At 45.9% G+C, this 13,541-nt stretch overlaps 1 protein-coding gene across 3 annotated transcripts in view; it reads left to right on the top strand.

Moving 5' to 3' along the window:
- The window catches only part of LOC126262714 (inactive dipeptidyl peptidase 10), a 1,533,490-nt gene that overhangs the window by 1,229,333 nt on the left and 290,616 nt on the right, over positions 1-13,541 (top strand). For all 3 annotated transcript variants that reach the window (XM_049959500.1, XM_049959499.1, XM_049959498.1), the window contains exon 8: positions 4,890-5,104. In XM_049959500.1, coding sequence (XP_049815457.1) covers positions 4,890-5,104 — 215 coding nt within the window. The remainder of the gene's footprint in view (positions 1-4,889; positions 5,105-13,541) is intronic.

Here is a 13,541-nt window from a genome sequence, read left to right as displayed (position 1 = left end):
TTCTACAAGGCGGCTTCCTCTTTCATTCCTTCCCCCCAATCCATATTCACCTACTATGTTTCCTTCTCTCCCTTTTCCTACTGATGAATTCCAGTCACCCATGACTATTAAATTTTCGTCTCCCTTCACTACCTGAATAATTTCTTTTATCTCGTCATACATTTCATCAATTTCTTCATCATCTGCAGAGCTAGTTGGCATATAAACTTGTACTACTGTAGTAGGCATGGGCTTTGTGTCTATCTTGGCCACGATAATGCGTTCACTATGCTGTTTGTAGTAGCTAACCCGCACTCCTATTTTTTTATTCATTATTAAACCTACTCCTGCATTACCCCTATTTGATTTTGTATTTATAACCCTGTAATCACCAGACCAAAAGTCTTGTTCCTCCTGCCACCGAACTTCACTAATTCCCACTATATCTAACTTTAACCTATCCATTTCCCTTTTCAAATTTTCTAACCTACCTGCCCGATTAAGTGATCTGACATTCCACGCTCCGATCCGTAGAACGCCAGTTTTCTTTCTCCTGATAACGACGTCCTCTTGAGTAGTCCCCGCCCGGAGATCCGAATGGGGGACTATTTTACCTCCGGAATATTTTACCCAAGAGGACGCCATCATCATTTAATCGTACAGTAGAGCTGCATGTCCTCGGGAAAAATTACGGCTGTAGTTTCCCCTTGCTTTCAGCCGTTCGCAGTACCAGCACAGCAAGGCCGTTTTGGTTAATGTTACAAGGCCAGATCAGTCAATCATCCAGACTGTTGCCCCTGCAACTACTGAAAAGGGTGCTGCCCCTCTTCAGGAACCACATGTTTGTCTGGCCTCTCAACAGATACCCCTCCGTTGTGGTTGCACCTACGGTACGGCCATCTGTATCGCTGAGGCACGCAAGCCTCCCCACCAACGGCAAGGTCCATGGTTCATGGGGGGAAATTATGATTATTGGTATTTCACATCTCAGTCAGATATAAAGAAATATTTGTTAGGGCATGAATGTCGCTATGGAAATATTTCCACAAGAACGCAAATTGCATGATTAAAAAAACTTTGGACTCCAGCTGTTAGAATTGCCTTTTGGTCAGAAGGACATTCGGAAGAGACCATGCTTATACGGCCTTCACTAGCGTGAAAGGTGATCAAAAGTATCCGGACACCTGGCTAAAACTGACTTACAAGTTGGTGGTGCCCTCCATCGGTAATTCTGGAATTCAATACTGTGTTGGCAGACCCTTAGCCTTGACGACAGCTTCCACTCTCGCAGGCATACGTTCAATCAAGTGCTGTAAGGTTTCTAGGGGAATGGCAGCCCATTCTTCACGGAGTGCTGCACTGAGCAGAGATATCGATGTCGGTCGGTGAGGCGTGACACGAAGTCGGCGTTCCAAAACATTCCAAAGGTGTTCTGTAGGATTCAGGTCACGACTCTTTGCATGCCAGTCCATTACAAGGATGTTATTGCCCTGTAACCACTCCGCCACAGGCCTTGCACTACGAGCAGGTGCTCGATCGTTTTGATAGATGCCATCGCCATCCCCGAATTGCTCTGCAACAGTGGGAAGCATGAAGGTGCTTAAAACATCAATGTAGGTCTTTGCTGTGATAGTGCCACGCAAAACAAGGGGTGCAAGCCCCCTACAAGAAAAACACGACCACAACACCACCGCCTGCGAATTTTACTGTTGGCACTATACACGCTGTCAGATGACGTTCACCGGGAATTCGCCATATCCACACCCTGCCATCGGATCGCCACATTCTGTACCGTGATTCGCCACTCCACACAACGCTTTTCCACTGTTCAATCGCCAACATTTACTCTCCTTACACCAAGCGAGGCATCATTTGGCATTTACCGGCGTGATATGTGGCTTATGAGCAGCCGCTCCACCATGAAATGCAAGTTTTCTCACCTCCCGCCTAACTGTCATAGTACTTGCAGTGGATCCTGATGCAGTTTTGAACTCGTGTGTCATGGTCTGGATAGATGTCTGCCTGTTACACATTACGAACCTCTTCAACTGTCGGCGGTCTCTGTCAGTCAACAGCGGCTGTCGGCCTGTACGCTTTTGTGCTGTACGTGTCCCGTCACGTTTCCACTACACTATCAGATCGGAAACAGTGGACCTAGGGATGTTTAGGAGTGTGCAGATCTCGCGTACAGACGTCTGACACAAGTGACACCCAATCACCTGATCACGTGAGTTCCGCGGAGCGCCCCATTCTGCTCTCTCATGATGTCTAATGTCTACTGAGGTCGCTGATATGTACCTCACAGAAGGTGGCAGCACAATGCACCTAATATGAAAAATTATGTTTTGGGGGTGTCCAGATACTTTTGATCACAAAGCGTAGGTGTCCAGATACTTTTTTTCATGTGCTGACAAGAAAACATTCTGCGACATAAACGAAAGTTAGTAGGCGTGCTTCTACATCTGAACGATGATGTCTTATTCAAATTTCGCGCCAGTCGCCTAAGATTGGCGCTAGGAGCTCTACTATCAGTATGCAACTCAGAATTGCTCTAAATACACGCTGTAACGGTGGTCAGCTTTTCTCATCTTTAAGATTGGATGTGGTGAATTGATATCAGTCAAGAATGTCTTTAAGGGGACAAACACGCCATTATCAACACCTGACTGAGATTGAACAAGATCGCGTAACAGGACTACGAGAAGCCACATGATCCTACTCCGATGTTGTAGAAAGATTTGGCAGGAATTTAGCTGCTGTACATGAATGCTAGCAGTAGTGATCAGCAGAATGTATGGTCGCAAGAAGACCGTACTCCGAACGGCAACGTGGCACTACCGTTTCGGCGTATAGCTCTCGCACATCGTACTGCATTTGCAGCAGTAATTTGACCTGCAGTTGGCACCAGAATGACACAACGAACCGTTACAAGTCATTTGTTTGACGATCTGGGAGCCAGACGCCTGTAGCATGCATTCCACTGACCCCAATCAACAGCCATTTGCTATTTCAGTGGTGTCACGCGAGAGCACAATGCAGGGCAGGATGGACGTCTGTTGAGTTTTGTGATGAGAGCTGGTTCTGCTCGGTGCCAGTAATGGCCGCCTGTTGATTAGGGGGAGGTTAGTTTAATGCCTGCAACCGACCTGTCAGCTTGCTAGACACACCGGCCCTACACCTCGAGTTACGGTCTGGGGCGCTATCTAGTAAGACAGCAGGAGCACTCTGACTGCAAATTTGTACGTCAGTCTGGTGATCGGACCTGTTGTGCTGCCATTGCTGAACAACATTCCAAGGGGCGTATTCCAACAGGATAACGCTCGCCCAAATACCACTGTTGTAACCCCAATGATCTACAGATTGTTGGCGTGTTGTCTTTCTTGGCCTGTTCGATCACCATACATTTCTCCAATAGAGTACATACGGGTCGTCATCGGACATCTCCAGCGTCATCCAGAAACAGCATTAATCGATCCTGTATTGACCGACCAAGTGCAACAGCCATGGGAGTCCAACCCGCGAACTGACATACAGCATCTGTACAATACAACGCATGCACATTTACAAACTGCAGTCAACAGTCTGGCCCTTACATAGGTTGTTAATGTACCAGTAATTCACCTTTGCAATAGCTTACATTAACACACATTATCTCCCGCTTACATTAACCTGTCATCTTACAATGTTATTCACTTAAATATGTTAGCTAGAAAAATGTATTCCCGAAATTTCATTAATTTACATTAATTACTTTTTAGTGTTGCGACTTTTTTGCCGTCAGTGTATATTGAAATTGGACTTTGATATATGTGCCATCTTGGACTACCAGGAAAAGGTTAACTGGGAGTTAACAAGGTGTCAGAAGGATAGGATGCAGTGTGACTGGCTATTCCCAAGTTGTCAGATGAATAGAAAAAAGAATCCCGTAATGTTTGAATACTCCATTAGTAGTGCAGCGCTTGACACAATCACGTCGATTAAATATTTGGGCGTAACATTGTAGAGCGATATGAAGTGGGACAAGCATGTAATGGCAGTTGCGGGGAAGGCGGTTCATTGGTAGAATTTTGGGAAGATGTGGTTCATCTGTAAAGAAGACCGCTTATGAAACACTAATACGATTTAGAAAATAAACAATTTTTTCAGCCTTGAGTTGCAAGGTAATTTTTTGTTCTGAAGAAGATTCCATTACTCGAATCGAAACCTAGGTAAACGAGTAAAAATTACCTTGCAACTGAAGGCTGAAAAAATTGTTTATTTTCTATACATATACAGTTGCTGAGGCGCTGCATTATGTTAAAGATTTGTAAACTAATATGTTAAAGATTTGTAAACTAATACGATTTATTCTTGAGTACCGCTCGAGCGTTTGGGATCCCTATCAGGTCGGATTGGGGGAGGACATAGAAGCAATTCAGAGGCGCGCTGCTAGATGTGTTAGTGGTAGGTTTGATCATCACGCGAGTGTTACGGAAATGCTTCAGGAACTCGGGTGGGAGTCTCTGGAGGAAAGGAGGCGTTCTTATCGTGAATCGCTACTGAGGAAATTTAGAGAACCAGCATTTGAGGCAGACTGCAGTATAATTTTACTGCCGTCAACTTATATTTCGCGAAAGACCACAAACATAAGAGAGATTAGGGCTCGTATAGAGGCATATAGGCAGTCATTTCTCCCTCGTTGTGTTTGTGAGTGGAACAGGGAGAGAAGATGCTAGTTGTGGTACGAGGTAACCTCCGCCACGCACCGTATAGTGGATTGCGGAGTATGTATATAGATGTAGATGTAGGTAGGGGGCGGTTATTACGGTGGTGCAGGTAGTGAGGTATGTCAGTGGCTCGGTGGGATGCTTCCTGGTACCTGGAGCAGCTGGTGGTAGGTGTAACGCTGTGCCGGTGGCCCGTGTCCGCAGCCACCACATCCCGGTGCGGCTGAGCGACAAGCCCAAGGTGCAGCAGACGCGGCTGCAGCGCGCCACCTGGCTGGGCAACTCGACGGCGCTGCTGCTGGTGGCCGACAACGACCTCTACCTGCGGCCCGCGCCCATCTCCGACCTCGACGTGCGGCTCACCGACACCGGCCAGCCCGGCGTCTTCTACAACGGCGTCCCAGACTGGCTGTACCAGGGTGAGCGCCTGCGCGCCGCCTCTCTGCCCACCGCGTAGCGCTCACATCTTTCTCTTTCCAGCCGAGTGATGGCCGATACCTACATTTCCCTCCCTCCTCCCTCTCCCCCACCTCTCCCTGATACACAGGATGAGGCTCTATTCCCACTACAGACGGACCGAGCGAAGACAGCTCTGCATAGTTGGGTACCTGTGGAGCGTCTCTGCCGCTAGTGAAACAATGCCAAAGTTCAGTTATTTATTAAGTATGTTTCAAGTAGTCTTTTCCGCTGACGGCTGCCGAGTCATCTCCTCGTCTGGAGGCCCATGCGAATGGTCTATGTACTAGCTGCTGGAGTGTGCTCGACCCCCACGCGAAATTTTTTGCTGATCCATGATGACCAGTTCGCGATGTGGTGTTGTCGGAGGTCGTATGGTCGGACGATCTCCTTCTAACCGGTCAGGTAGGTTTCAGTACCCGCAGGCGCCTAGGTGTTGAACAGGAACGTGGACCCCACGAGACCCTGCTGACGGTTTCCACGCTGAAGTTCGGTGTTGTCATCACTCCACGATGTGGTGTTGTCGCGAGACAGTCAGCTTCTCCATCAGTAATGGTAGGTGGCGAACAGTTTGAAGTTCATTAGGCGACGACCGTCATCTCATGTACATCTTCGTCTGCTTTGTTGACTGTTCTGGAGTATCTAGGCCATAGATTCGCTACAATACCGTAATAATGGAATCGAGTGCTATTACTGTGAATGCCATCAATCCCAATGATCAACTCCATGAGAGATAGAGAGCTCGAGTATTTAAAGGGAGTTAACGTGAGACAATGACACGATGCTGGCTTCGTAATGACTTCTGTGTCCTCCTTATTCTGCTATATTCGTTTAACAGGATCTTAACTGCTGAGTAGGTTTTTTGATACTGGTTCTTACGAAATTGGTACAGTTTCCTTCGACATCTCGTACGAGATAACGAATACCCGTGTCACTTTTGCATTGGTTTTCTGTCCCATGCCATTTTCTGCTCAGTTCGTCCTCTCTCTCTCAGCGGAGTGTTGCAACATGCCAATGCCTGACCCACTTGCAACGTACCACTTATACCCTGGATCTGTATCTGCCTCTGGCGTGACTGTACTTTGCTTGTAGCAAGGCGAATGAGCTGTAATAAGATTTTCTGATTTTCTACCCCTTACCATTATGTGCCGTAATACCACCACGCTTCCCGACGTATGGATGCTAACCATCACGTTGCATTCACGCTGTCTGCCCCCAGAACTCTGCCACACGTAGACCAACATCACAATTCCCACATGCTTCCACAAATCATTTCTCTCTAAACAAACACTCATCGCCAATAATAATTAACTTATCACTGATCAATAGTTTTTTAGTAAACCACCTACAAATTCAAAACTAGTCCTTTCTTGTCAAACCATAGTAAAACTTTATCACGAAATCAGAACGGAGATTATGACGAACCAGTTGTCCAAATGTGCCATTTATTTGACAATGAGATCATGTCTTCCCTTAACATACTGTGTTAAATAAATCAGATATCTGGGCAATGGGCGTGTCACATTCTCCGTACTGATACAAAATTAGACACTGTAATGCTAATTGAACAAATATATAATTTTTAATATCTTGGAGTATTTCAGAACTAGTTGAATTTAAACACCATAATTGAAGGCCTATCCCTCACCCTTACCCCCACCCCTTTCCCTCCGGCCATGTGGAGTTCGAGAACAAAAACACCAGTGAAGCAATTAAACGAAGTACTTGAAGAGAAGAACAGTTACGTATATTTTCGAACAGACTTCTGTATCTGGAGATGAACTGTGTACATTCTACAGGAACAAACATGTGAAACAATATTTCCTCTTGCCCACTCCTTCTTGATGCCAGAGTTACAGTAAATCGTTATAGTTTTGTAACTAGTGCAGCAGTAATGGTAAATGGTAACTACTGTTGTTGTACTGACGCAGGACAGGACCACCAGTTAAGCAAGAGACTCTGTAAACAACGTAACAGTCTAATACTGAACATTTAGTTTGTTCCCTAGCGTCGTCTCTTATCTCGTTAGCTAACCGGTTACGAACGTACCTCAGTCACAGGAAATTACTACTGGTGTTTCGTTCATTGGCCTTGAGACGTGGAAACGTATTGTTTTACATTTTTGTTTTTGTCGCTATAGATTAGACGACCTTCAGTGCGAAGACCGGTTTGATGCCGCTCTCCACTCGAAGCTATCCTGCACAAGTGTCTACATCTCTGCACAGGTACAGCAACGTACTTCCACTGCAACTTGAATACTTTCCCTTGTTTTCCCTCAAAAACGTTGACCTTCTCCTCCCCCCCCCCCCTCCATCACTAACCACAGTTCCCTACATTACGAAATAAACGATTCCTTTATGTCTCCGGATAAATATAGTCAACCGAGCCCTTCTTTTAGTCACTTGTGCCGTAATTTCTTTTCTCCCCAATTTGTTTCAGTACTCCTACACTAGTTATCCAATCCACCCATTCAATCTTCAGCATTTATCAGCAGAATCACATTTCAAAAGCTTCTAAATCACTTTGTGCTTGTATTATTTGCCGACCACATATGACTTTCGTACAAAGCTATACTCCTGACAAGTAGCTTCAGAAAAGGTTTCCTAACACTCGAATCTATATTCAATGTTAACAAATTTTGAGACACGCTTTGTTTTTATTCTCTGTGTGCATTTCATATCCATTTTACTTCAATCATCATCTGTTAACTTGGTCTCCAAATGGCAAAACTTATTTACTAATTTTGGTGTCGCAAATGTGTGTGTTCAAATGAGGGTGAGTTCTTAAGGGAGCAAACTGCAGAGGTCATCGGTCGCTAGACTTGCACACTACTTAAACTAACTAACATATGCTAAGGACAACACACACACTCCCATGCACGAGGGAGGACTCGAACCTCCGGCGGGAGGGACCGCGCAGTCCGTGACATTTCGCCTCCAACCGCACGGCCACTCCGCACGGGTTTTGGTGTATCATCCCTAATCTAATTCCCTCAGCGTCCCCTGATTTAATTCAACTACATTCCATTGCCTTTGTGTTATGCTTATTGATGTTAATCTTACAACCTCTTTTCGAGACACTATCCATTCCGTTTCACTGCTTTTCCAAGTACAGGAGCGTTATAATTTGAATTTCACTACTTGACAAACGAGTGGCCGCGGGACAATAAAACTTTGTGAAAATATTTGTGAGGATATGCAGAAGGGATATAACGAATAAACCATTGAAAGAAACGCGTTTTAATGTCCACAAGAGCGGCTAACATGTTTACGTTCCAGGTTAGAAACGTTGCTCAGTGTGAGGACCATCTGCATCCCCGACAGGCTGGAACCGCACCGGAAATTGCTCTACCGATGCCCGAAACATCTCAGGTCGTGACAAAACTTGTGCAATGTTTGGAGATCGCACGTCGCGCCCAGCATCCTGAACCACGGTAACAATAATATCTTCAACAATTTGTTGCAAAATTGGCCGCTGGCCTCTCCCACAAGGTATTCTCAAATGGCCAATTAATTCGAACTTCCGATCACGTACTTCAGCCCCGGTGCTGAAAGAGGACCTCTCCGTATTCCTTCAAAGCGTCCACATTCGCGAAGAGCAGTAGCACTATTGCTGTTGTTCCCATGAAACATCTTTACGAGTAAAGTCCTCCTCACCTTGTTGACTGTCTGTAGCTGGAATGCATACTGATGCTCGTGTTTAAACCACTCGTACCAGTGTCGACAACTAACGGCAAGTTATGACACCAAGACTACTATGACGCAAATCCTGCAGCGCACAGTAAACTGAGGTGACAAAAGTAATGGGATAGCGATATGCACTTATACAGAGGGCGGTTGTAGCGCATACACAAGGTATAAAGCGGCTGTACATTGGCGGAGCTGCCATTTGCACTCAGGTGAGTCATGTATAACGGTTTCCGACCTGTATAGCCACGCGATGGGAACTAACAGGCTTTGAACGAGGAACAGTAGTTGAAGCTAGATACATGCGACAAGCCGGCCGAAGTGGCCGTGCGGTTAAAGGCGCTGCAGTCTGGAACCGCAGGACCGCTACGGTCGCAGGTTCGAATCCTGCCTCGGGCATGGATGTTTGTGATGTCCTTAGGTTAGTTAGGTTTAACTAGTTCTAAGTTCTAGGGGACTAATGACCTCAGCAGTTGAGTCCCATAGTGCTCAGAGCCATTTTTTTTTTACATGCGACATTTCACTTCGGCAATCGTTAGGGAATTCATCATTCCGAAATCCACAGTGTTCAGAGTATGCCGAGAATACCAAATTTCAGGCAGTACCTCTCACCACCGATGGTCGTCCCTTAACGACCGAGAGCATCGGCGTTTGCGTAATGTTGTCAATGCGAACAAACAAGCAACACTGCGTGAAATAACCGCAGAAATCAGTGTGGCACATACGACGAACATACCCGTTAGGACACTGCGAATAAATTTGAAGTTAATGGTCTATGGAGGAAGACGACTGACGTGAGTGCCTTAGCCAACAGCAAATCATCGCCTGCAGCGCCTCTCCTGGTCTGACCATAACGGTTGGACCCTAGGCTAGTGCAAAACCGTCGCCTGGTTGGATGAGTCCCGATTTCAGTAAGTAAAAGTTAATGGTAGTGTTCGAGTGTGGTGCATATTCCACGAAGCGAAGGAACCAGGTTGTCAACAAGGCGCTGTGCAAGCAGGTGGCGGCTCCACAATGGTGTGGGCTGTGCATACATGGAATCGGCTTGGTCCTCTGGTCCAACTGAACCGATCAGTGACTGGAAATCGTTATGTTCGGCTGCTTGGAGATCATTTGCAGCCATTCATGGACTTCATGTCCCCAAACAACGATGGAATTGTTACGGATGACAATGTACCATGTGACTGGGCCACAATTGTTCACGATAGGTTTGAAGAACATTCTGGACAGTCGTAGCGAACGATTTCGCCACCTACATCGTCCAACATCAGTCTCATAGAATATTTATGGAACGTAATGAAAATCATGTATCGGCAACACTTTTGCAAATATGGACGGCTATAGAGGCAGCGTGACTCAATATTTCCGAAGAGGACTTCCAACGACTTGTTGAGCCAATGCTACGTCGGGGCTATTCCGGGCAAAAGGGGGTCCAACACGATATTGGGAAGTATCCCATGACGTTGTCACCTCAGTGTGTGATCATCATTCCTACAAAGATCGGTGTCCATGCGGTAAATAGTTTTCCGTCTGCATTGGCTCAAGTAGTGAAACTTTAACTATAACCATCCTGACCTTTATCGTGTCTGACAGAATTTCAATATCGTAAAACCTTAAATTCTTTCTTTCTTCTCTCCAAATGTGCCTTGGAGTTGGTAGCATTGAAAGCAGTGCGCCTTTTTTATATATTTGGACTATACCTCCATTGCTGGCCTCATGGAATTGAGTGTTAGCACAACTATTCAGAACATTTGAATTCAATCGAACAGAATATTCGCTTCGCTAAAGAGCTGGAAAAGGATGGCTAACTTTCCTTCCTTCGTGTGCAGGTCAGGAGGAAGTTTGGTGGAACGACTCGACATGACTTTTATAGGAAGCCAGCTCAAATGGTTTGTATCTTCAGGCTGATAGTTGTCCATGTAAGATTCAACATGAAGGGGTACTTCCTTCTTTGGTTTACAGCGCGCATGTCGACTTTTACCACAACACTTACCTTACGCAAGTAGCATTTCCAACAGGGTTGGTAACATTCTGTGGAAACGCGGTGTGTAAGATGTGTCTCTAACACAGTTTAAGACTAGGACCCTTTAAGATCTGTACGATGGAGGTCTTAGCTTAAACTATGCTTTGAATCCTGCTCTTTTCCTGGTCAAGCAACACAGGAACAGAAGTAATGCTACTTGCTCACCCAATGTTAATACACTACTGGCCATTCAAATTGTTACGCCAAGAAGAAACGCAGATGATAAACGAGTATTCATTGGACAAATATACTGTACTAGAACTAACATGTGATTACATTTTCACGCAATTTGGGTGCATACATCCTCAGAAATCAGTACCCAGAACAACCACCTCAGGCCGTAATAACGGCCTTGATACGCCTGGGCATTGAGTCAAACAGAGCTTGAGTGGCGTGTACAGGTACAGCAGCCCATGCAGCTTCAACACGATACCACAGTTCATCAAGAGTAGTGACTGGCGTATTGTGGCGAACCAGTTGCTCAGCCACCATTGACCAGACGTTTTCAATTCGTGAGAGATATGGAGAATGTGCTGGCCAGGGTAGCAGTCGAACATTTTTGTATCCAGAAAGGCCCGTACAGGACCTGCAACATGCGGTCGTGCATTATCCTGCTGAAATGTAGGGTTTCGCAGGGATCGAATGAAGGGTAAAGCCACGGGTCATAACACATCTGAAATGTAACGTCCACTGTTCAAAGTGCCGTCAATGCGAACAAGAGGTGACTGAGACGTGTAATAAATGGCACCCCATACCATCATGCCAGGTGATACGCCAGTACGGCGATGACGGATATACGCTTCCAATGTGCGTTCACCGCCATGTCGCCAAACACGGATGCGACCATCAAAAAAAATGGTTCAAATGGCTCTGAGCACTATGGGACTCAACTGCTGAGGTCATTAGTCCCCTAGAACTTAGAACTAGTTAAACCTAACTAACCTAAGGACATCACAAACATCCATGCCCGAGGCAGGATTCGAACCTGCGACCGTAGCGGTCTTGCGGTTCCAGACTGCAGCGCCTTTAACCGCACGGCCACTTCGGCCGGCGATGCGACCATCATGACGCTGTAAACAGAACCTGGATTCATCCGAAAAAATGACATTTTGCCATTCTTGCACCCAGGTTCGTCGTTCAGTACACCATCGCAGGCGCTCCTGTCTGTGATGCAGCGTCAAGGGTAACCGCAGCCACGGTCTCCGAGCTGATAGTCCATGCTGCTGCAAACGTCGTCGAACTGTTCGTGCAGATGGTTGTTGTCTTGCATACGTCGCCTTCTGTTGACTCAGGGATCGAGACGTGGCTGCACGATCCGTTATAGCCATGCGGATAAGATGCCTGTCATCTCGACTGCTAGTGATACGAGGCCGTTGGGATACAGCACAGCGTTCCGTATTACCCCTCTGAACCCACCGATTCCATATTCTGCTAACAGTCATTAGATCTGGACCGACGAGAGCAGCAATGTCGCGATACGATAAACCGCAATCGCGATAGGCTGCAATCCGACCTTTATCAAAGTCGGAAACGTGATGGTACGCATTTCTCCTCCTTACACGAGGCATCACAACAACGTTTCACCAGGCAACGCCGGTCAACTGCTGTTTGTGTATGAGAAATCGGTTGCAAACTTTCCTCATGTCAGCACGTTGTAGGTGTCACCACCGGCGCCAACCTTGTGTGAATGCTCTGAAAAGCTAATCATTTGCATATATCACAGCATCTTCTTCCGGTCTGTCAAATTTCACATCTGTAGCACGTCATCTTCGTGGTGTAGCAATTTTAATGGCCAGTAGTGTATTTACTATCGATCACTTCTGACGTTGGTCATCATCGATTGTGTAGTGATAGTAGCTGTTTACGGTGCATACGCTTTTCATTCTGTGTATGCCTTATTGTGTTTTGTGGTAGTCGTGTCCCACCTACGAAGGATTGAAATGTTCTTCCACTTCGTTTGATCTTTGTATTTGTGCCTTGAAAACGGTGGGACGTGCACTTGTCGAAACACCGGTAGTTGCCGTAGACAGCACTCTGTGCATTCTCGTTGGTCGTCTGGACACGTTGTACGCCGGGAGATATTCAGGTTTTACATCGTTATTGACTCTCATCGTGGGGCATTGCAAGCTCCATGTTGTTCATTCGCGGATACTTGTAAGTCATCTAATAAGCTGAAGACAGTAGAAGTCAGTAGAAGTCAGTAGAATGATCACTGCAGACAAGATGTCGCTTTTTACGTGGGTGCCTGTGGAAGACACTGGTATTAGCATATACATCAGACTATTTTATGCATTTCAGGTGGTGCTACTACGAGAGCATGATCTTTAGTGCCCGGAACTATGCACTAGCCTGTGTTGTCACTCACTTGATCCATATCAGTGAGCTGGGAGATTGGATGAGGGTATAAATATATAGACCACGGACAGTCGGATGGCACAAATAGAATATTAAGTGGTTGGAAATCAAATTGGCAAATAGTGGAAAGTACTTTTTTGTATTATCTTCGAGATAAACATGAGATTATAAGTAGAATCACACAAGTCAATCACAGATCTGCATCAGATATTGAAAATGCACCAGTACGAATTATGAGTCTTAACAAAAGAGCAACTGCTCTAAGCTTCGCTGGAAACCTGGAGTCCAGATCTAGTGCCATATTGGCTTGCAAAACTTAGTGCCAACAATAAAAAT

Source organism: Schistocerca nitens, chromosome 6 (assembly GCF_023898315.1).
Source record: "Schistocerca nitens isolate TAMUIC-IGC-003100 chromosome 6, iqSchNite1.1, whole genome shotgun sequence".
Taxonomy (NCBI): Eukaryota; Metazoa; Arthropoda; class Insecta; order Orthoptera; family Acrididae; genus Schistocerca; species Schistocerca nitens.
Note: the sequence above shows the minus strand (reverse complement) of the source record. Positions and strands in the feature narration are given on the sequence as shown.